Source organism: Haemorhous mexicanus, chromosome 2 (genome assembly GCF_027477595.1).
Source record: "Haemorhous mexicanus isolate bHaeMex1 chromosome 2, bHaeMex1.pri, whole genome shotgun sequence".
In the NCBI taxonomy this organism is placed as follows: domain Eukaryota; kingdom Metazoa; phylum Chordata; class Aves; order Passeriformes; family Fringillidae; genus Haemorhous; species Haemorhous mexicanus.
This window is the reverse complement of record NC_082342.1, coordinates 4,056,483-4,081,540: the sequence shown is the minus strand read 5'-3', so window position 1 is coordinate 4,081,540 and position 25,058 is coordinate 4,056,483. Positions and strand designations below refer to the sequence as shown.

At 38.3% G+C, this 25,058-nt stretch overlaps 1 protein-coding gene across 1 annotated transcript in view; it reads right to left on the bottom strand.

Moving 5' to 3' along the window:
* The window catches only part of EPHA6 (EPH receptor A6), a 371,852-nt gene that overhangs the window by 118,663 nt on the left and 228,131 nt on the right, over positions 1-25,058 (bottom strand). Inside the window, exon 6 of the mRNA XM_059871825.1 lies at positions 6,017-6,141. Coding sequence (XP_059727808.1) covers positions 6,017-6,141 — 125 coding nt within the window. The remainder of the gene's footprint in view (positions 1-6,016; positions 6,142-25,058) is intronic.

The window sequence follows — 25,058 nt, the reverse complement described above, 5'->3', positions numbered from 1 at the left end:
GAGGTGCTGCTCAGAGCCCTGGTGCCTCCCTGTGACATGCTATGAACAAACACTAAGAGCTGCCTAAAACTACTGTCCAAAAGGTCTTGTACATCTCAAACACTCAGCACTCTTGTTTTGATGAGAATTGTTGAAAATGTATTATTGCATGAGTCCTACGTTTCTTGGTTCCAGGCATACCAGAAACATTTTACTTGCAGGCAGCAGATTGCTACTTATGCCTGAAATTATTTGCATAATTTGAAAAATATTACAGAAGAAAACTGTTTATTAAAAAAAAGATATTATTAGCATGAAGTTAAAAATTCCCCAGTTGATCCTTTGAAGCAAACAGCTTTTTATACTGTGTATACTCAATAAATGGGCAGATACCTGAAGTGCTCAGCTGCTTATCCCTACTGTTGTCAGCCTGTACCTGTTCCCCAATCCTATCACTGATGTTGACTTTAAAAATTTAGCAACAGGGATAGCAACAACAAAGAGACATGCTCAGAAGAAAGAGCCAGCACATGCCAAGAACCCTGCCACACCAGTAGCAAACAAACACTTCTGGCCATGGATAATGTCACACGGCCCCCAGGCTCCCTTCAGCCTCATGCCACTGGGAGCGGCTGCATATATGGTTCTTCAGGATATAGAAATCTACCACAAAAGAAAAATCTGAACCAAAATAGTAACAGCTGGTGCTTAAAGGAAACAGGGGAGTTGTAACAGCCGTTTCTGAATGGAGAGGTTTGGTTGTTCAAGCTGTAGGGAGGTTGAGGGTCAATGAACTTCACACATGCCATGCAGACCTCACAGAAAGGTAGAGAAATTTACAAGAGAAATGACTGATTTTACTGCACATTTCAAAATTCCACCCAGAAATTCTGAGGACTGAATGTGATCTACATGAGGTGGCTTCTTATGAGAAATGTCCTTATTTTATCTACTGAAAACACGTGTGGCTCCTGTTCACTGATTCCAGCCCATACTCAAGCAGGGTCAGGTTAATTAATGTGAGAAGATCAAAATGCAATATCTCCTTAGCTGGAAAAGACACAGAGAAACATCTGGTGTCCTCTAATCTGGGATGAGTCTCATGGTGTTTATAATTTTCTATATTAATTCTTATAAAAATAATTCTGTCATGCAAAACATTATGCACTGTGAGTCTTAAAATTTCTCATTATTCCTATAATGTAATCTACCTAAAAGTCTGTCACTCAAATTCAGGATGTCTCATTTTAATTCATATTAATGATTACTCAAAGAAATAGCAGTCTTTGGTTTAATATTAGATTTTAAGACTGCACATCATTTCTTGTATAAGTTAAGTGAAGACAGCTGTAGACTGATAGAAAAATTAACAAGGTCATGCTGCTTTCTAATTCTTTAAATCTGGTACTTTTCTCTATCATCTCTCTGCCTCATCAGCTCTTCATTTCTTTTTCAAATCTCACTGGAAAACTAATTTCCCCCTTGCCTCTACTGCTCAGCTGTTTTCTCACTTCTTTTTATTAATTCAACTCTAAATAATACTGGGATGAAGGAAAAAGTAATATCTGACATCCTACATATCCTGTCCACTCACTGTCCTACGAAGGTGGGTTAACTTTTTTATGTGAAAACTGCCTGTGAGCTGCAAATTGAATCTCCCAACAAAATGAAGTACTTTGGCAAAGGGATTTGGCTTTAAATTTCATCAAAAGACAAGAAAGCAAAGAAAGATCAGCCCTTTCCTCCAAATCCTGCTTTTAAAATATTCTCTGCTTTCTCTATTTAGAGATTTCACTGCAATGCCTCAGGTTACTGCTTGGGTACATTCCATTAACATCCCTTCTCCACAGACAGGCTCCTTTAGCTAATTATATGTTATCTTGTGTGTAACAGGAAATGAAATCCAGCTGCTGTGCTTGGGCCCTGTGGGAGAACAAATAACAACTTAATACAGTTGCTGATACGTGCACAGCTTGGAATGCCTAACACAGGTCTTAGGGAGCATGAATTTTTGATGATTCACTTTCTGGGTTTGGATGGAAAGGGGAGGAATAAGTGTTTTCCAGTTCAGCTGCACAACCTGGAGCGCAGCTGGTGAGGTTTATATCCACTGTGTGCTGTGTTCCCTTTCCCATGAGGGAATTCCTACAGAAGGAGGAATTGTCATTACAAGGCTCTAACAAGGCCCCACTCCTTCATCTGCCTCAAACGTGAAACCCTTTTAATGAGAGGTAGAGAGATTATCATGACCTGGAAACTTGCAAATAGTGCAAGCTTTGGTCAGTGTCTGAGTAATAGTTTAAACTATAAAAGAAAAAATATTTGCAGTTAGCAATGGCAATGAGATTATATTAATGAGTTTGATTTTTAAAGGGAAAGACACTGTGGCACATGAGAGATTTTTTTCTTTTAGAAACAGGGTTTGTGGATGATATCAAGGGGTCATAGAACATAATGGACAGAATTCAGAATAGGGCAGACATCCTGTATCAATGGGAATCATTTGCAATGTTTAGTTTCTCAAGACTATGAAGAAATGCTTTTATGAGCGTGTCTTAGATCTCCAAGGGCAAACATTGAACTGATCTTTTGTGTGTTGCTGTAAAGACTCACTTACTATCCAAGGCAGAGTTTTCAGAATGATTCATAATCTACCTGAAATCAGGTATTTCAACTACCAAGCCTCAAAAAGGCAATTATTTCAGGATCATGGTGTTCTCTCCCTGGTTATATCACACAACTATTCAAAGAGTGGAAAACCCTTTCTCTTTGCTGTGACAGAACTCAGAGAATCATGGACTGAATGTTGAGGAATTTTTGCTCTCCCAGGCCAAATCAGCTCTCTAATTATGTCCTAGGTCAGATTTTGTTCATTGCATTTTTGGCTGAAAGGCTGCAGAACAAAATGACCTCTTGTCAGACATAAAAAAGTACCAGTGCACCCCTAAATAAGAAACTACAAATCTGTACAACTGGCTCACGATGAAATTTTGTTATTGTCACAAGATTTTCATTTTTAGAGACAATATTTCCTGAAGTTCTGAGTGTTTTACAGCAATTCCCTAGAGAAATGAAGGTCATATAGGAAAAGGTACTTTAAAGCAGAAAAATTATTGAACTGCTTTATTGTACTTTGAAATTAATGTATGATTCCCTACTTGTAACTTATTGAGACCTCTGGATAACTCTCCCTCTCTACTTTATTTCTTTATAACTTGGTAGTCTTTATCAGAAGAATATTTTTCACAGAGAGGACTTGATCTTTTGATAGTTCTCTGTGAGTGATTTGTATTTTACAAGAGTATAAATGCAAGTTTCTTGCATAATTGGCACAGTGTAGCCTCCTTGTGCTGCTTCTGGAAATGCAAGGAAAGATGGATCTTTATGTTCCATGCTCATCATCATTACTTTGTCTGCCTTATGAAATTGTTGGAAACTGCCCCATTTTGTGGAGTGCTTACAGTTTATTGGGCAGGTATTTGATTTCTGAAGTTTACATTTCTTCCAGGGAACTTTGGGAGCCCATGACAAGACACAACTTCCATTTGTGAGCCACAGAATTCCTACTGCTGATAACTAAAAGCAGGCTGCTCCCCTAATGTGCTCACCAATGATGTACTGACAATTTTTTAAACATCAACAAGAAACCTTAAAGGAAATAGCAGTAATAATTGTAAAAGTTTAGAATATTGCATAATTCCTCAGAGCTTCAAGAAGTTAGGAAACTGATATAATCAGCTGAATTTGAGGCATTGAGTGGTTGTACTTGATGGAGACATGCCATTTCTTTTATTATCAGAACAAAACCTTTATTAAATGCAAATGACAGCTAGAAAGGGATAAAGACGGATTGCAAAAGTTGCTCAATTTTTCTATCTAGTGTGTTTATTAGTAGCTAAGAATACTGTTTTCTGCCCTTTTTCTTGACTCCCTAAGACATTAACAAAATTTCTGACCTTTTAATATTTACCATGTTCTACAACTTTACCTGCATTTTTTGCTCTCTTTTAAAGGGATGTCTTTGTGATAAATTCATACTAGATCCAGTAGAAAATTATTTCACTCTTATCATATTTCCCGTGAGCATGCAACAACATCCCCATTTTGTCACTTCTGCTGAGAACAGGAATGCTGATATACCCCTTTTTCAGAGTTCCTGGGAAGGCTGAGAGATTACAGTGTCATAACACAAACTATGCTTTTTAATATACAGAGCTCCACAGTGAAGAAGAAAAAACTAATTGAAACATAAAATTAGTTGTGCATATTAATATTTTCTGGCTTTGAGGTAGGAACCATCCCTTTTTCTTTCTCAATACAAAATTTCATTTGCATTTGGCCACTACACTTAGCCAGCTTTGTAATGTATGCTTCTTGATTTAAATATGATTAAAGCAAGATTTAAATATTAAAGTGGTGTGAAATAACATCTTCCAATTTAATGCTGTAAATAAGCAGACTGACTTGCAGTACTGGATTATTCATCTCTCTGATCTAGAACCTGGTCTCCAAGAGAGGTCTTGCAAATTACACCTGTGCCACAGCACTGGAAGGTGCCAGCAGTGACTTTTATCTCCTCTGACCTCAGAGGAAAGAGTTTACAGATAGAAGATGCTCCTTATATACTTTAAAAGAAAAAAACAGAAAATTGTTCCTTTTTTTCTGTGAAAACAGATAAGAATGTTTTAAACTGTGTCTAGCAAAGGATCTTAAAGCCTGTGCATGTAGTCTTGCTGCACAATGGTCAAGGCTAAGGAATAAGTAGACTTCTAAGAAAAATTATTTGCCTTGACACTCAGCACTGACTGGTCTTGGCACATAATCCATTGAGAAAGGATTTTCTAACATACATAGCTAAGATTTATAATTTAGCATCCATACCAATGGCTACAGATCTTTGGAACTTCCAATTCAAGTGAATAAAATCTCACAATTTGTTGTGTTTAATTCACCTCTTTAATATCAATGAAGAAAAGAAGTTCAAGCTATAACGGGGCTTGCTATGATAATGGATCAGAACCCAAGGACTCCCATTAGAGTAGGAATAAAGAGTTCCTTGCTTTGGCTTACCAAATACTCTAAGCAATCTGTCTTCCCCTTCTAGCTGTCCTATTTAAATTGTTTGGATTTTTTTTCCCAGTTTACCCTTTCTTCTGCATCATTAAAGCTGCATAATCTCAACAGAGAAGTGCAGTCAAGGAATAAAATTCTCAGATAATTACAGAGCCAAATATCCCTTATACTTTCTTCCATGACTTGGTTTGTATTTCTGTTCTTTGTGATCTTCATACCCATCAGTTCCACTGGAACTTCAGATGGGGGCAGGGAAACACAAGAACTGACTTAGCAGGGAACTGTTTAAGGTACAGACGCCAAAAATTTCCTGCCTGTGCCTTCAGGATTGAAGGCACTGGTCAGCACAGAATGTTTTACTGGTACCAGGCCCTGTAGCGACTGGAAATGACCAAATATGTTTCGTGCTTATGGAGGAGGCTTCAAATTATGCTCTTCCAACACATGCTGTGTGTGCACCTTGTACCTTTGCTTGTAGCGCATGTTGTAGCTCTCTTCTGTGTTTTGTGAAATTGTCTAATTTTGACAGAGCACCAGAAATCCACTCCATCTCTTGTAACCCTTTTGTAACCCTCTAAACAACGCTGGTGCACCTATCCTTTAAGCACCTATTATTGCTTTATTTAGCAATAATAAATAAATAAATTCATCTTTTGCCTCAAAATGAAATAATGTTCACATTCACTTTAATTGATCAGTTTATCCACGTTTTGAAATGTAGTTACTATGAGATGAGTAAATGTACAATCTGCTTGCTGCTCTACTCAATTCTGATGTGAAACAAGACAGTCATCAACAAGTTAGAAGCAAAACAACAAAAAATCAGCACGAAATAAAACGTCTGGCATACACACACGGCATTGTAGGTGGGGTCAAGTGAAAAGGTTTAAAAAATACTATTAGGAATACAAAACACATTGCTCTTTAGGATCTGAGTGTGGGTGATGCTGTAAGTGAGACCTACTTTCTCATAGTACTTGATCTCGTAGTCCAGAATTGCTCCGTGGGGAAAGTCCGGCTCTTGCCAGGAGAGGGCAATGCTGTTTTGGGAAGCCCAGTCCTTCCTTACCATACCTATCAAGGTGGGTGCTGAAAGGGAAAAGGATAACTACGGGTTAAAGACGAAGCACACGGTTTATCCTTCCAACCTCCTGTCTGAGGATACCAACCCGAGGCAACTTGGAGTGACCTCCAGACAGAAAAGCATGACAGATGGCAATTCTCAGGGAAACCATATAACCTGGAATTAATGTCTCAAGTACACGCTGGTAACTCCTCTGCTCAAGTGCAGAGCAGCTTCTGGAAAATGGCTGTGTGCAAAAGTACAGACAGAAACTGGGCTGGGTGGGCTCTGCCCCAACCAGGCAGCACTGCTGGCTCCAGGGACACCGTGTCCAGAGCAGAACCACATTGCAGAGGCAGCAAATTCTGCATGCAGCTTAATCTTCATTAAATGTTATGATTCAAGTGTTTAGGATGTGCATTCAGTTTACTCTCTGGGGTAAAATAAAGTGGCAGAGCTCAAACCAGATGCAATGAATCCCTTTTCTGGCAAGCCCTTTGAGAGGTGTCTGTGCACCAAGACATCTCCTGCAGGAGCCCCTGGAAGGGACTGGGGTATGGGCAAACTGGGGGGAAAAAGCAGCTCCTGGAAGGGACCCAACATGCATGGATGCACCCAGGAGCCAAATTATCTCACTCTGGGGTTAACCAATTTTAAGAACCAGTTTTTCTGCCTTTTTGGAAAAGAAGGTGCACGGTTATCTATGCAATGATTTCAAATGGTGCAAAGATTGTGCTCTAGAAAATGATCTTTGCTTGTTTTATTAATATGGTCAAGCATCTAAAAATATTCTCCAGACACTTATGTGGTTTTAATAGTATTGATGTGCAGCTTTCCCAAATGTTACAGCAAACCCAGTCCTATTATTCAACTGTCTTGAACACAACCAAGATCAACAATCCAGCTACTATAAGTGGTTCACAGATTTCATTATTTGTCTTTCCACTAAAATATATTCATTTATGGCAAACCCTCCCCCATCCATCTCTCTTCTGAATCTTACTTAACTTCTTCTAAGTTTCCATGGAGTTGTCTCCTAAAAATAACACATTTTTATGACTTCTGGTTTTATCTTTTGAACAAAAGAATCTTCCTAGGAAAATAAAAAGAGAATCTGCTTCTAGTCACAAAATTTCACGCATTAGTTTTCTTTCCTGTAAACATTTCAGGAGGTTTAAGAAATGAAAACAATAAATTCTAGAATGCAAACAAACACTGAAGAAAACAAAACTATGTGTTTGTCTTTGAAAAAAGGGAAACTCTACAAAGAGACGTGTGTAATTTTCTCTGTGATAACTCAACACAGGACCAGAAAATACTCTGCCAAAGGATAAGAGCTTACATAGGAAACTTCTACACCTTTGCCACTTTAGCCACAGGTCTGATGCAAGGCTGTCAGAGAAAAAAAATAAATTCCTGCCATGCAGAATAAAGAATTAACCTAGTTTTCAGGAAGTCCTTAAACAGCCTAATGTAAATAACTGAACAGAATAAAACACAAAATAATAAATAAAAGCATTCACAGGATTTGAACCAAAATGTTATCCCTGGGTAGGTATAACTACTCCCTCAGCTAAAATGAAATTTTTACTCTTGAAACTGAGGGTGAAGTTGAACTCTCACAATATTTCTCTGGGGTACAATCAACTTCTCCAAGCAAGATACAAAGACAGGTCTGTTTAAAGGAAAGCAGGAGCTAGCAAACATGGATTTGTAATTGCTGAACACTGATCAAGGGCCTAGGAAGGCCCTGCTCACATAAATAGTTTTACTATTTGTTATTTTGAGTTATTCATGGCATTGTGTTGTGATTTATAGGTGGGTTTGAGGGAGCTATAGCAACCTGTCAGACACCTCTGGTACCCCTTGTGTGCCTGCTTAGAGGTGATGAGCATCATCTGGGCCCCCTTCCCAGCACACCGCAGCTTCATCCCATGCATCTGGGAGCTCTCTGGTCAGACAACCCAATCCTTGCAAAATTATTAAGACTGATGACAGAAAACACCAGGTTAAGCTGTAGATAAAATTATATTCTTGGCTCTTTTAGGCTTATAAAATATACACTGCTGATAAACACATCTTAAAATTGTAGCCTCAACTTTACAAGCTTTTCATATGTACTGCATGATGGGGATTTTTCTTTGTGTTCTAACTTCTAAATTTATACAGCAATTCATGCATGTTTTCAGCCTGAACTGAACACAGTAATTCTTCCATTTGATGAACGACATTTCAAAAGCACAGTCATGGTGCATTGGAAGATCCTCTCAAAACTTCAGTATATGAAATAATCCTAATTGTCTTCCTGGGAAAGAACTCAGTCAGAAATTAATGGAACAAAATTGCTTTAGATCTCCCCTAAACCACCTGTGACTGACCTGTGCTTGAAACCAACAAACCCATACAGCAGGCTCACATCACACCTGTGGCACTGTGCCAGCAATGAATCCTCTAAATCCAAATGCAGAGATGTGCAGGTAAAGCTGTGAATATGAGAAGTGTATTTGTGTTTGTATCAAGTGAAAAAAAAAAGAAAAAAAAGAGTGTACTTTTTAACAAAAAGGCACAGAAGAAATGCCATTGACCATTTCCTGTATGTGCAAAAGGATGATCCTGGTTTCGGCAAACAGGAATCCAGTCAGAAATTTATTACAGGAAGAAACAGACAAATAAAACCAAGTAATTAAAAGCATAGCTAGCTGAGCTTCTATTTCTTTTGCTGTGAAGTGCTACTAAAGAGCACTCATTTCTTTGGAGAAATTTCAGCTCCTTATAACTGTTGTTCACCAGAGCAGAAGTCAATTAGACCTTAGAGATCCTATCCACGCATTGTTAAAGCTCTTTTTAACCAGAAGATTGTAAGATAGGTAAAACCTATTTTCTCATTCCTAAAGGCTGCTCTAATGTCCCTATGATGAATCAATGGGAAGTTCTTTTAATTAGTTCTTTCAAATCCAGTAGCTGCAGGAGAACTCTAATATGGTTACCCAATGAAACCATTTGCAAAAAGAAATGCTTAGAAGAGCAGCATAGGTTTTAATCACTTTAAGGGCAGCATTTTCTTGCCATTGGTCCTAGGCTGAAGGTTGGTTTCTGGCTCTTGAGCTCAGCACCAATCTGTATTTTGTACAGAGGATTCTTTGCACCATCTGTTACATCTTCTACACTGTTATAAATTTCTTGAATTACAATGAGTCATCCACAATGTGGTGAGCTCCTCATTTAATTTAGTCCCATAAGCTTCTTGATCTTTTCAAATTTTTATTGAATAATGGAAGTGCATTCTTTAATTCGGAGTGAGCTGATTTTATTCTGAATTCCTTTGGCTTCTCTTTTTCAGAATCCTATTTTCCTCATGCGATTCATACAGGAGAGAAAATGTGTATGTTAAACAATGACTGGATCTAAGTGTCCTTTTCCTAGAAAATTTCTTTTCCTGAGGCTGACTTCCATTGTCCATAACTGCCTGATTTCAAAACAGGTGATCTTCATTCCTGTGGACACCATCCTCATAAGAAGGCTGTGGGTGTCAGTATGTAAAATATTGGGGGTCTCGATATGTAAAATAATGCCCTTTGGGATCACGTGTTTAATTCAGTTTGTTGTTTCTATATCTCTACCATTAGCAACGATTACTTAAATTGCATAATTAAATGTTATTCTTTCCTTGAGACCTCTGCCTGCTTCAAGATACAGGAGAGATCACACTTAGCAAAATATAGGGCTTTGTCATCTGTTTTCTGAGCAGGGGTTTCCCTTCATAGGATGGAATCCACCTCTCTTCCTGCTTCTTCCTCTTATCTCAGTCACTTCTCAACTGCAGCTATGGGACAATACTGACTAAACTCTACTCAAAGCCCTTGCTTCTCTTTCAAAACTCATTAATCCCTCCTACATTCACCCTACAGAGGATGACATTGCTTTAACATCCTGCAGGGAGCCTGCATTCCTCCTGTTGGGGAACAAGCTCTTCCAGTGAGAGAAGGGCAGTTGAGGGTGGAAGAGATACCAGTGCTGTAATGACTACTTTACATTGACTGTGTTGGATCAGAAAACAAAAGAAAACTGTTTTCTTGGTCATGAAAAGGAAAGGGCTTCTTCAAGCTTCAACTACAGGTTAATGGCACAAATTAAACCAACAGTAAACTATGCTTAACACTATAGAACTAATAGTTATCTAATAATTCCAACCCCATTAAACAAAAATGTTAGGGAATCAATGAAACAGAATAGAGATGTATCAAGGTCCAAATCTGAAGTGTTCTTCCAGATGGTACAAACACTCTTTGCACTTCTTCTATACCAGAAAAGGCTAACATAATTTCACAGTGTTTCACCAGCCTACGTTCTGTAACTATATTAACATTCCTATACTACTGGACACTGAGTATGATTTTATATTATAAATATCAATAAAAAGAGCACTGAGATTTCATTCACAATGCCACATCTGAAAACATGGCCAAAAACATTATTTCAGGGCACAGTAAGAAAAATATTGCTTTTACTTCTGATTCTAGGAAGACTATTCGAAAGGTAACAAGCAGTAGAAAGATGCTCTCTTAGAGAAGACATTTTACTCCAGTGACAGAACTGGAAGCAATGAAATAACACTTCCTGATCAATGGTAGTGCCTCCAGTATTTTACACATTTGAGCTATTTGCCAAGGATTTTCCAGAGAAGTTAAGAGGCCTGAAGCCTTGATCCTGCACTACTAATGCCATGTGTGAAGCATATGATCAGTCATCTGAAGGATGTAGTTGTGCTGTCTATCATCCAGAGCAGTCTTCACTCCTGCAGTAGGGTTATTAATCTCCAGCAGAGATGCAGTTCCTCCTTTCTTTCTTTTGTGTTTGTTTGTTCATCTTTCTGTTGCTATCTTTGTAGGATAAGGGAAGAAAGAGTATCTTATGAACAAGGGATGTGATAGGGATCCAGGAGACCTCTGTTTATATTCTTTTCTGGTTGTGCTCCAGAGATTTTCTTTAATCTTTTGACTGAGCTATCTTAACATACAATGTGAATGTCAATAAGTTCCTTTATTTGCAATACATGAGCACTTTCTTGTTAGGAGTGTGAGTGTGGAATATAAAAGACCTAAGCTCAAGCTGACATGGGAAACAAACCACTGAAATATGAACAGAAATTAAACTTTTATTTAAAAAATCCCCAGTTCATAACCCACCTCTGTATATTAAAGATGTTCACATGGATGAAACACCTTCAGGTTTACACTGAATTCAGCAAGAATTTGTTTTCTTACCACACAAGCTTGCTTTCAATTAGTACAGTGACTAGATAAGATATTTGATTCTTCCCATAATGCAGTCTCTTATCTTCCTAATCATTTCAGTAGTAATTCACAGTTACAATGCTTGGAGGGGATACTATTAGTGACACTAACCTTGGAGTTCAAAGTTGAGTATGGTGTTTCCCTGACAAAGCATTACAGCTTGCAAATTAACAAGTTTGGGGTTTAAAAAAGTATTTCTTACTTCATTTTCTTACACTAGTTCCCTAAAGGTTTGCACTCAAAAGACAGCAGAGCAGTGTGTTTCTTTTGAAGCACTTCATTTACTGAAAATAGGCCTCCAGCAAGTTATAATTATCATCTCTCCCTCCATCTTAAAATCTTTCTCCTTGCAGATCTCCTTTGCTGTCTCAGAAATGGTGGATGGAAGCCAAGTGAACCCAATACCCTTGTCAAAAACTGGATTCTGCTTACAGTGTTGTGGGCTAAAGGTCGTGATAGACACAACCCCCAGATTTCCTCCAGGGTAAATGTAGATTCAACATGGCTTTTTTTTTTTTTTTTTTTTTTTTTGTGATCCATAATGCAATTCTTTCTTCCTTGCTGCCTAATTTCTCTTTCATCTATTGTTGATCTTATGTAAAGAGACAGTAATTATTCATCCACACGATTTTGCAACACCACAGATTTTCTTTTGCTTCCATGAATGTGCTGCCATTCTCCATTTTTGGAGCTTCAGACAGAAGTGCTCCTAAATCTTTACTTCTTACAGGACCTACTCAGCTTCTGCTACTTCAAAGTGGATTTTAGTAGAAGATACTTAAAACAACAGTACAAAATAAAGGCTTCTCAGCTGTCAGTCAGACTGTGTGGCTGTTCTGCTCTCCCTGATGATGTGAAAGTGCAAAGCCTCAAAGTAAAAAGTATTGTGGGATATCTGACACAATTTATAGCACAATGAATGATTAAAAATATCTTAGTTATAAGTTTTTTTAAAAAATCCCACAAATGCATTACCTAAATGTATGTTTTAAGGAGTTTCTTTATGTGCTCTGTATGTCTAAAGCAAGAGGAATAAATTCAGTTCAAAAAAGCACAGAGGGAGGGTGTGAGTCCAGGAATCAGATGCAAACAAAAAAAAATTGCAAAACTAAACCAGGTTGCCTGTCACATAAATGGAAATCATGTCAAATCAACAGGTCTCTGGCAACCAAAGGGATTTGCATCAGAATAAGATGATTCTTGGATCCTTTCAATTGCCTCTTAGGGCTGGAGGAGCAGAAGGCAATGAGAGATCTAACAGGCCATGGGGATTCCTGAGGGAACAGCTCCCTGAAAACCAGAGCTGCCCTCTTCTTGTTTGGTAGAAGGCAAAACTGAGGTTGGGTGGGGCTGGTACATCAGCTCACAACAGGTGGCAACAACTCCTGTGGCTGAATGGCACAGTAAAAATGTGATTATTGGGGAAAAAAGGCCCTTCTCTTCATTGGCTTCTTCTGGGCATGTTGTTCTGGATCAAAAACCAGGGAAGGGCTCAAGAGGCCCCTTCAGGCAAGTCCATTCCCTTCCTATCACTCCTTATGACGATTATAAACCCTGCTGTGGTACCTAGAGGAGAAGTAACAGAACATTATGTCCCTAACCAGCATATTTTCTGTTTTCACAACCTCAAATGTTCTGTGTTGTGCTGCTCACTGCTCCTCCTGACTCAGGCATTGAGGTGAGCCACTGACTGTCGGCTGGTGGCACGTTTGCAATTGGTGTGTGTGCTTTCCTGGGCTACTATTCCTGACACACAGGAGTCCTCTAAAAAGGAAGGCAGAGTGGCTTATGGGGTTTCCTTTTTAAGGAGAATGGTGTTAAAAGAGAAGGAGGCAGGAGAAATTGGTTTATCAGCAGATTCAGATTGCTACTATAATGATGTTAATCAGTGTGAAGAAAAATGTGTTCCAGCCCGTGTGTAATATAAGTTAAAAATATCATTCCAGCACTGCTAGGTGCCCAGTGATGTGGGGACAACCTGTGGTGACACATTTCTTCAGAGAACCTTGTTTTCAGCCTCCTGGTGTAACTTGGGTATTGCTATAAATTGATTGGAAATACAACTTGAGGTTAAGAAGGCGTCACTCATTGCAGCGAGGTGGCATTACGGAAACAGAGCTGTAACTAAGTCTCATTCAGCAACAACCCCTCCAGGGTCAACTGCTACCAAATTGCTCTGCAGAACTTCCTGCTGCTAAATTGATCTCAGAAGTTGGAAAATGAAATAAGCAGGTTAAAAAGCACTAGGAAATCTGCCATCTTTTCACTCCATTAATTGCCACTCGTCTTGCGATGTAACAAAGGCAAACATAAAATGTACACTCATTTCAGCAAATCTTTCCTGCTCTTGTTTATATCCAAATACGAGGCTAGATCAGATTGTAAGTCATTTTCGTCAAACAGTACTTTACAGGTCTGAAAGAGGTTTTTCTTTTAGCAAGAATGTCATGAATATTTTATGTGAACATCTTCTGTGAACCTTCTGTAAAAGCTGTGTTTGTTGGCATGTGCAGAGAATGTCAGAGCTACTGTACTTCAATATTTTGAGTGAATGTGTGTAAGTGCATAGAGACACATCCAATACTGACTTCAAATGTACATCTTCAAATGATTTACCCAAAAATGTTGATTGTAACAAGGCATTCCATAAACTAAAACAATGCTAAATTAATATGCCCTTATAAACTAATTCCCAGAAAGATGTTACAAACAAAATTATGTAATTTATTATATACTTCATAAATGCTAAAAATATTCCAAAGGTTTAGTCTAGCTCTGTTTCATTGAGGATCAAATATCTTTTAAATCTTTGATGTGGAAACCTATGCACAAAAAAGCAGACCCTTTTAAATTCTGGCATACAGACAAGAAACACTTCTAAGAGGGCAGGAATTCAATGGTTTGTACTTGATGCACACGAATCACTGAAAAGCACTGCTGCTGTCAAATGTAGCTTAGGTGTTCAATTTCTAGTCAAGTAGGGTAGAATCTGACTTGACTCAAGTAAGATAAAAAACTGGGGATTAGTTTTGGCAAGTTGTCTTAAGTCCCTCTGTAGTCAGGAGATGAGATGCTGAACCTGCTTTGGGTGCTGGTAGATTGAATGTTTTAGCCACATTATTTAACACATGCATCACTATCATCAGCACAGAAGCTCATTGCAAAATCAGTCATGGATCTTCTTTAAAGGTGACCTCTAGAGCAATGCAGGAGTAATTTTAGATATGTCAAGATCCTAAATAAATTTCTACTATTTTCTTTTTTTTAGTTGGGTGTATCTATACAATACTTCTACATGAAGTAGCATGTTTAAACTATCAAAAAAAAGTGGACAAAATATCAAGGCACATGCTCTGCAGTGAAAGATCATTTATGTGTTTTTTTAGTTAGCTCACTGGGGATGTTTACACACCTCTGAGTCTGAGGGCAGGCTCTCGAGGTGATGGATAGAATCAATGACACCTGAAGGTACCAGGGCAAATCCACTCTCAAAGCAAAGAGCTGCTGGCCTTTGACTTCTGTTATGTCTAAAACCTGAACTTCAGAAGAGGCCAGTGGCTCTTTCTGGACTACAGTACTCATATTCTGAAAACATTCACACTAATATTAAATGCATTTGAAAAATAAATGCCTCTTTTTGTGTGTTTTCCCCTTTCAAGAAGATTGAGTTGCTTTTATTCACAAAGACAAAACTCCGCACAGTTGAAAAACCACTGGGATCTAAAGAGTTTCATCTTTCTGACTGGAACATAAAAAGTTTTCACCTTTCTGACAAATTAAAACATCTTTCTGCAAATTAATGCAGTAGATTTTAAATACTATGTGTTTAGTAATAAGTTGTTAATCTTTACTGGTCAGGGATGTCTCCCCAAACGTGCAACTTGTTGGTTGAGTACTCAGGAAATGCATCTCAAACTTCTTCTGTTCTCTCAATCAGCAAGAAAGAGGAGAAGTGTAGAAATTAGATCAGATGATAGGCAGTAAAACCAAGAGAGGTTTGTGGAAGGCTGGTAATTATGGAATAACCTTTCAAAAGGGAAGCCTCTTCAACTATTTGCTGATAGTTAGCTCATGCCCTGCAGCTTGTGGTTTAATACTTATTACACATATCCATGCTCATGGAGAGGCAATCTTCTCACAGACACTCCTGTGAGAAGGAAACCTGAGCATCCACACCTCCAGGTCAGTACATCACTCAGCTTAAGGAGCCTGCCTTTTCTTTCCAAGAAATTAATATCCAAGGAATGCCCTCCTAGCAAGAGCCTCTCAATTGTCAGAACTCTTCCATTTTGCCCCTTTGGTATTTCTGTTGTTTTTCTTGACACTCAATGAGTTTTCTGTGTTCTTCAACATTCTGTGTGCTGAACTCTGCCCTTGGAGATGTTTTCCCAGGTCTATTTTTCATCTCCTATCTCTAGTGGCATAACAAATGTGCTTCCTACAGCAAAAAAGAAAAGGAGGGTTTGAGGTGGAAAGCTGAGCACTGCTGTCCTACACAATCTCTTCTTGTCCCAGGGATGAACTCTAGGGGACCTACTGACACATGAAGAGTTTGGACTGGTTGTTTTTTTAAAAGGACCATAAAAAAATCTGTGATGCCCAAAAAGTTAGGGAGTTGACAGACACTGAAGCAAGAAACAGAGAAAACATTCCTTACTAACTAAGATGCTACTGAACGCTGCTGGGAACTGGAGTACCACATATGGAGAAGCATTATTTGACACTTTCCTGATCTCCTTCCATCAGTGCACCCCATAGCTTATTGTCAGAGAAAAAAAAATAATGGATTAGATGAGCCTTCTGAAATTCAGATACAGTATCTGGTTACAAAGCTTTCTGTTTAGCTCAGTCCAAAGGCAAGCTGGCTACATACAGCTTCCTTCTGGAACAAGCTTTCATCTATCCCCAAAGAGCCTTCTGCACTGCAGAAATTTTACAGAGAGAAAACACCCTGCTCTTGCAGCTCTGGGAGCTGCTTGTAAGAACTAATGGCTCATATCCACACAGTACATTAGTGACATGCAGCTGAGTGCTCTGGGGTCTAACTTTCAAGTGCCTGATCCTCAGAATAATATTCAGAGTTAAATTATGCTCTGTGTCCACTATGCTCCTTAACACTTCAAAACCAGAAGAAATCAGAGCATGCACAAAATCAGAGCTTGGCAATTTAGACAACTTTCAGTTTGACAGCTCAGGTTAAACACCAAGGTTAGACATTGGTATTGCACTACTGGAATATTGTTACATTGGAAAAACCCACAAAATAATGATCTCAGTAGCAAAAGTTTGCTCAGCCTCTTTTATTTTTATCATGAAGGAAATCTTCCTTCTTTGAATCCTCCTTAGGTATTCTAAGTAATTCTCTTTGCCCAATATCATACTTTGATGTGTGATTCAGTTGTGTCTGTAGTTTGGAAGGTCTGAGAAATCAGTGTGTCCACACAGGATATTTTAAGTGTTTTTGGCACACAAACAAAACCAAACAGTAAGACCTGCAAATTCAGAGCCATGTCTCAGTGCTTGGCAGTGATCTCTGTCTCTGTGACCTTCATCTTAAAATTTCTACAACAGACAATCATCCCAAATCCCTGTGTACTCAAACATATGGTGAAACCTGGGCAAAGAAAACCCCACCAAAAAAACAGCAGCTAAGGAAATCTTTGATAGAAGAAAAAAAAAAAGAAAATCCTCCACACATGCAGCAATTCCTTGAATGCCACCTAGAGGACACTAACCTTCCATGGCTATGAATGGGTCCTGACACACTCAAATATGTCAATTCTGGATCTTCTAGCTCTTTATACTGTTCAGAAAATAAGGGTTAGTAAAAACTGGTCAAAAAGGAAGTTTAAAAATACCAACAAAATAAATAATACAGGATAGCTTTGTAATAGCTTATAAAAAATTAATTCTGCGCCAAAAAACTTGTGGAAAATAATTACTGGAAACAAAAGGACTATTTGTAACTTTTTGTTCTAAAATATGCTGGTTATCATTTTGATGGTCCTGCATCAATATCATGAATTTGCTGAGCCATCATGCTAACTCTGCAATAAATGAGAATTTTCCATATTTCATTAGTGATCATGATCACAAAGTATTTGTAGTGTTGACTTAACCACTCATGACACAGTTGGTCAGATATATCATGACTGTGTTTGCAACTGCTTATGTTATACAAGGTGATCTTCCCCTGAAATGTCCTTCCAAAAAATTCCACATTGCATAAAATGTGGAAAAAATTCCACATGCATAGTTTTGAGGAAGAAAGGCAATATTGATAATTAATTCATTGGCTCTGGCTGACAAAAACTCTTTAAACTCTTTGAACTCTTTGAGTTTGTCAGTGTTTGTTTCAGTCTCCATTTGCTGGTCAGGTCCCATTAAATTTACACCATCTACTCTCAGTTACTTTAAGCATGTAATTCCATGGGAACACCTAAAGTTAGGAGCATCAAGACCCATTTAGCAGAAGAAATGTAGCAATTCTTTTTCTTCTGAAGTCTTTAAGATGGCACATCTTAAAAATATTATTACCACAGCCTGTCTGGTCCATGTTCTGCATCTCTCCTCAGTGCCTACACTGGAAAGACACTGAGTTCTCTTTCCTCAACCAGTGAAATGTGTTACCTTTAATCTACACTCACAGAACCACCTTAATGGTTTTGTTTTTAAGATAACAATCACTCTAACCCTATTCCATTCTATAAACATTCATATCACCGATAAAAATATTTTAAATTAAGTATTAAACACTTCATAATGCAATCTTTTGCATCTGAACCTCCCATCAGGTACAATCCTGCTATATTGCCAAGTTCAAAGATGTTGTTTGCTTCCTTTCAAAATAGGCAGAAATACAAGCATGGAGCGTCAGAGTCTGATAATATAATATAATAATAATAATAATAATAATAATAATAATAATAATAATAATAATAATAATAATAATAACAACCTGACATTTCAGTAAGCACTCAATCCTGAATATAAAATATAAAACAGCTGAGAAGGAGAAATTTATTAGCACTCTCAAGTAATTGGAACTAGCAAGGAAGACAATAGCTGACATATTTCAATGCTTACACATGTTAATTAAATAATTAGGAAAATGTCACCTGTTTAAGAATGATTTAGAATAATAATTTGTAAGACACAGTTGTTATGATAAATAAATAATTGAAATATTCAGCTATAATAATTCTGTTTCCAGAGTCATATGTAGACTGTTCTCAGTATCTGAAAAATATGTCCATATTCTACATGTGCTTTTTGTTTACATTGGACCAAGTCTACCAAGACCCTTTTGCTGTATATTTTGCTTGTACTGTGCTGTTTGAGATGCTCATGAATGATCTGCTAAGATGAGAACGTCTGCTAAACTTAATCAGGGCAGTAAAAAGGGAGGAGTATGGAGAAATGTGGAGGGGCTTCATGAGATCAGCTGACTGGATAATAAAATGGCAGGTGAAATTCAGAGGAGAGTAATGCACAAGGAAAAGAACTCCTAATTTCATAAGCAAAATGAGCTCTGAGCTGACCATTTCCACCCCGTATCAAGATTTTTGGGTTCTAATAAACAGGACTATGAAAATGGCAGCTCTGTGCTCCAATGTAATTAAAAAAAAAAAAAAAAAAGATTAAATGAAATGTTAGGGATTACAAAAGAAAAGAAAAGCCGCCAGACCTTCACACTGAGACAGCATATGTGCACATTTGAAACACATTTTGAACACTGTGTGTAATTTTGGTTTGCCATCTCAAAAATGGTATGTAAGAATAGGGAATATCTACAGTAATTAGTAAATGAAAGTTGTGGAATGGCTTGCACACAGCTAACTCAAGAAAAGAAGTGGGCTCTGGAAAGGAGGATGCAATGAAAGCTTGAAGCAGGAATGACACTAAGAACACAAGGTGTGATCATCTCTTCTTGCAGCACAAAAGCTGGACATGGCAAGTGAAGTCAAAAGGATGTGATTCTTAATAAAATCTGAAATTAAGCTCTGAAATTCCTTGCCAAGGGATGCCGGAGACTTTAACATGTATTTAGTAATAAATCGTTAATCTCTACTGGGCAATAATGTCCCCCCAAAGTACAACCTGTCAGCTGAATATTCAGGAAATTCTTCTGTTCTCTCACTCAGGTCTCATCTTCACTTTTTGGCTTCTGCCAGACAGGATGTGAAGCCAGAGGAGCCAATGGTGTGATCCAGTACAGCTGCTCTTTTGTATAATCAACAGGAGCAGAAAATGAATGTAAGAGGAGAGCAGGGTTGCTGCCTGTTTTTGTACTTAGTGGCTTGATGAAGAATCTTAGACTTTTTTTGTTTGGTTGGTTTGTTTTTTTCTTTTTGATTTTTTTCTTTGGGTTTTTGGCGGGGGGGCTTTTTGTGTTTTCATCTCTCTGTATGTAAGCATGGCCTGGAGTATTCTCAATGAATCTGCTGCACATTCATGGAGAAACTGCTTGCATCTTGCATATTGCAGTGGATCTGGCACCTCTGCTCTATCTCAGACTCACTGCAGTCATTCATCACCAAGTCCACCTGCACATATTCTTTGTGAGGAGAGTGACAGTTTATCACAAAGTGGGAAGTGCTGACCATGCCTGAAGTCACCAAGAAATTCTTCAGCTCATTTGGAGGCTGAGGCACTGGGTGCTGCCCCCACAGTCAGGCAGTTCCAAAACCCTGCACATCTGCTCTTTGGACAGCCAGCCAGGCTTCCAGAAGGGAATCTGCCAGGCAGACAGGCCAGAGAAATGTGGGAATTCCTTAACAACAGGTACATGCATTTGGCTGACTCTGGGGGAGACAGATTTTGTGTCTTTGGCCTGGGGCAGACTCAACAAACTCCTCTGGGATGGTCAGGAATGGGAAGAATTCTCTCAGCACCATTTTTTATCCATGCATTGGGTCTGAAGATGAGCAAAGGCTGCAGGAAATGCATTGAGTGAAGAGAAATGCAGGAGCAAAGACACTTCAAGACATCAGACCTGCTGCAGCAGCAAAGGAAGAAAAGATCCTGTTGCAGGGAAGCACTGCAATGAAACTTACTGGAATATCTACAGGGAGTTAGTGGTACCAAAGATGGGGTAAGCTAAAATATTAGTCCATCTGTGAGTGGATTATCCAAGAGACATCTGCATTGCCTGAGGATTTTTATAACCACACGAGGTAGGTGCTGAAATTCACACACCAATGGATTGATCATTTTTCATAAGCCTCAGAGTGGCTGAGACATTAATTTCTTTAAAGTATCAGCTTTATTCCTTAACACGAATTTCTTGGTTTAAGAACTCAAGCACTGTCTTAAGTATCATCACTATCAAAATAGCAACCATTTAATTCAGTAAAGATGGAAATGGATGGGAAAACTCGTGCGGAGAGATTTATTACTTCATAAAGTTTGCATAGTGTGTTTAGTCTGGATGTAATTCATAAAACCTTGGATGTTCACTGCTTATATCCTGCAGTACATAAAATAAGGAATATCTACTCCCCTTCCACAGGTCAAAAAATAATAAGTACACTTTGGCTACTCATCAAACTGAACATATGTAGAGATTGAAGCTGCCCCATCTGTGTGCTGGCAGCAGAAGGGCTGTGGCACGTCGTGTCTGAATCAGAGATGAGAGCTGAGTCCTGCCCTGCCTGTGCCCTGCAAGCCCCCCACAGCCCCTTCAGCTGCAGGTGGAGGAGCATCTGCAGGCTCAGGGACCAGGGTGGCACTTGAGGCTGTCAGTCACATCCCGATGGACATGTCACTGCCTACAGACATTTGTATGCTGTGCCCACACCAGTCCAATGGATCACCAACACAGGAACTGGCTTTTTATCTAAACTGCCCAGGAAGCAAGGCTCTGCAGGGATTGTTTTTAAGTCTGCCTGGCACGTGAGCTTCAATATGCATAAAACCAGGCTGCTTCTGGGAGGCTTTACAATGCATTACATTTTCTGTCATTGTGTCTACATATGTATTCACTGCAAACTGGTTTTAGAAAAGAGAGATGCCTCTCAGCATGTGAAAAACCAGCCCAAAACATCCCTTCTGCTCCCACATTTTCTACTTACGATTATGCTGTTATCATGCAATGAAAAATAGGGAAAGACACAAACTTCTTTGGAAGCTTAAACGGAGTTTTCTTCTCCAGTGGCAAGAAACAACAGTATGAATACAGAAATATGCCAGATGGCTTCAGTCAGGTTTTACCAATTTACTGAAAAGTTTTTAGGCAAAGAACATGTATATTCTGAACTTGAAGTACACTGCATACTTGTGAAAGTCTGTATGCATTACTTAGGAGGTGTGAAGAAATCACAGTGATGCAAGAAAAAAACACAAGATGAAAAACAGACTTCCCACGTAAAATATCAAACCCTACATGTTTTTAGAGAGAGAATTTTGTTGTCCATGTTAAGTATGTATTTTCACTTCAGTTTGCAGCACCACGGTAGGTTCTTTTTGCACCTTTTTCTTTCATTTTCATAGGTAATTTTGTATTAGAAGCATATCTATCCCTAACAATTATGGTAACTCAGTTACTCCTTCAAACATATTTTTCTGTGAATTATTTTTGTTTAAAATAAAACATAACAGGTAGAGATCAGAATCTGTTATTATGATCTAGTAAGTGCACTAGACATTTTTTACTTGATAAATAAGTGCATATAAAAGACAGTGCTTATTTCTCTCAGTCTTTCCATCTACAGTACACAGTTCTATGGCTTAGCCTTGTGAGCAAACACATGCTACTTGGGATCAACAGGGTGAGTAACCAATGGAAATACAACTGATTTAGACATAAAACTCTAGTTATTTTTCTTTCCACATGGCTTATTTCTGCTCTTAGTGCATGCTGCTTAAAGAAGGCATCTGTCAAAGTGGTCAGTAAACACACAGAAAACACTTCTCTACTTTGGTTTCCTACTTAGAAGCCATCCTGCTTCCCTTTCTGTCTTATCACTGAAGAGAAAGGTGTTTTCCCAGCCAGAGAAAATCCTGGCAGAAAACAAAGATTGTTTATATTGCAATTATCCATTTCAGTATTTGTGTAAATAGAATGCAAAGGTCACACAATTCACGCTTTAATTTGGGAATGCCTGGGGCGTTTCATTTTGAGTTTTTATTCAGGTACATCATGACTTTGTTCCTTTACCAGATTTCCTATATGCACAATTCCTTTTCTAGTTGTAACTAGATCCTTGTTGTAACTAGACCTTTCTTTAGGCAACTGATCCTTAGGACATCAGGCCATTGCGATGGATGTGAGAAACTGCCTCAAGGAGACAGAAGAAGATGGTGACATGAGCAAATTACAGCTCTGATCACAGCCAAACTTCAGTTTCCAAATTTCTGTTTCTGAAAGCAAAACCTTTCCAATACAAACTTAATTTGCACAATGAAAATTATAATTTTAAAGGAAAAAAACTTTAACCAATTGGTCTATATTTACATCTCTAAGCTTTTTGATTTCTCCCTGTAGGATATACTTACATATTTAGATGTCAAAATGACAAAAAATTTGGATGCTAGTGAGCACACTGGTTCATCCTGGAGCACACAGGACTTTTGGCAATATATAAGTGAGACACAGGAAGAGTACATTTTTAAAAGGAATTAAAAACTCCTCTGAACAAAATGATGCACTAAAATCTTACCGAATTTATACACTACAATGGTCAGGTGAATTCAAATTAATCCCAGAACTCTATGGGCTGGCTTCACCACAAGCATGGCAAATGAGACATTGGAGGAGGGAGGGGAATTTTCAAAATCAGACCAGGCTAAGAATCATATTTCTGAGACAGAGTGAGTCTAGTCTTGCACAATTTACAACGTGGTAAAAGCTCTTAAGATGTGACAGATGGGAAAAGTGTACATGTGAATTCCTAGTCAATGAAATCATAAAGAGATATGACTGTTACCAGGCTGAAGTCTCAGATTTACTGCATTTGGAAACACTGGAGTATAGACAAGATAAATACTGGAGATGACACTGGCAGCCAATAAAAGTACTTCAAAGTGCTTGATTATGATCCATTATTTATGATCTAACATGAAAACTGTGGGTAGGAGGGAAAGGTCCTTGTCTCAAAGGCTTCAGTATGAGAGATGAAGGATTAAAAACAGAAGGGGAAGTAAGAGATGATTTCCTAAATGAGGACATAAATTGTGTTTTCCTGTCACTTCTAGCAGGCTGCCCCAATGTTTGGAATATGTAACAAATTTAGTAAAATTACTTGAAATTATCTGAGAGCATTTGTATCCTAAATAATGCAAAAGCAGTGCTGGTTACTGTTGGAATCATTTTGGACTGACTCAGCCACAGAAATGTTAAAAGTGCCTGTATGGAGTCAGCTTTTTTTAAAGCTACCTATAGAAAGAAATGCATATGATCTTTAAATTAATTGTTTCAGAGCAGCTCACACAATTATATTAAGATTTCTAAGACTTCTGTTACGAAAGTGGACAATTTATCCTAACAGCCATTCTTTTGAAAGATGACTTGAAATAGGTATTTTACTTGTACTTAAAATCTCCATGTTCTCCTAGCACAACGAAGAAAATTATATGGACACAAAAATTTTGGTTTTATGCTTTGACCAAGAACAAAAAACCCCATCCTGTAACAGCTTCAAATTTAGCAAACCACATTAAAACACATTAAAGGACAAGATAATTTAAATGAAATTTTAATACAGTTCTTTGCTGTACATTGTAATCAGCACAAATATTTCACTCAATTGCATTTGTTTACTCACTGATCCAGAAAAGGATGTCTCAATGTGTAAAGGCAAATGCAATAAAGCAACTCTGTTGTTACACAGCAGAATCTGGCCTTCACATGACACAACTACCTACTTCACATTTTAAAAATTCTGAACACAGAAGCTAAGCAATATTTGTCTCAACAAAATGCTGAAACTAATCCTAAACTGAATCTTTAAAGATATTAACGATAACTTTGGAAACGCTAACATGCATTCCTTCTATCTCCCTTCAGCAGTAACTAAAAGCAGTGTATTGTCTAAATATTGCAGTGGGAAAAACTGGAATGAGTGTTTCTCCCCTACAACTACAAGTAGAACCAAAACATGTCAACCACATTCTTACCTTGCTATCATTATCTTGTCATTCCTGACATTGACATTGTCAAAATGGCAACGTGCACGAACAATTTTGTTCATGTTTTCTATTGCCTAGGATGGGGTGTTGAGGGTGGGGAGGGAAAGGGCAGTTTATTCCTCATGCCTCAGTCCAGGTGGCCTCTTAGCAGCAGCTTGGCTCAAGCAGGCATTCCAATCTCAAATTGTTTTGTGAGTGCTTCTGTGCATGCTGAACAAAGCCTGTCATCCTCTCCAGCTCCATCACCCAGCATCTTTCAATCAACAAATTGCACTTTGGCATGAACAAAAGGTTTAGGATGGACTTCTGCCACCCTCCCAGTCCCAAGCTAAATGGCTGTGAACATATGCAGAGATTGTGCTGCTCATTTTTAGGGCTTTATGATGGCACATTTAATTGTAATAAAAGTGCAATTGATGGAAAGCGAGTTACAGATTGAACAGGCAGTACAGCAGCTGTACAAGGTCATTCAACAAGGACTACTCATTACTTCAAATTACCACCCATGAGGAGAATCTACA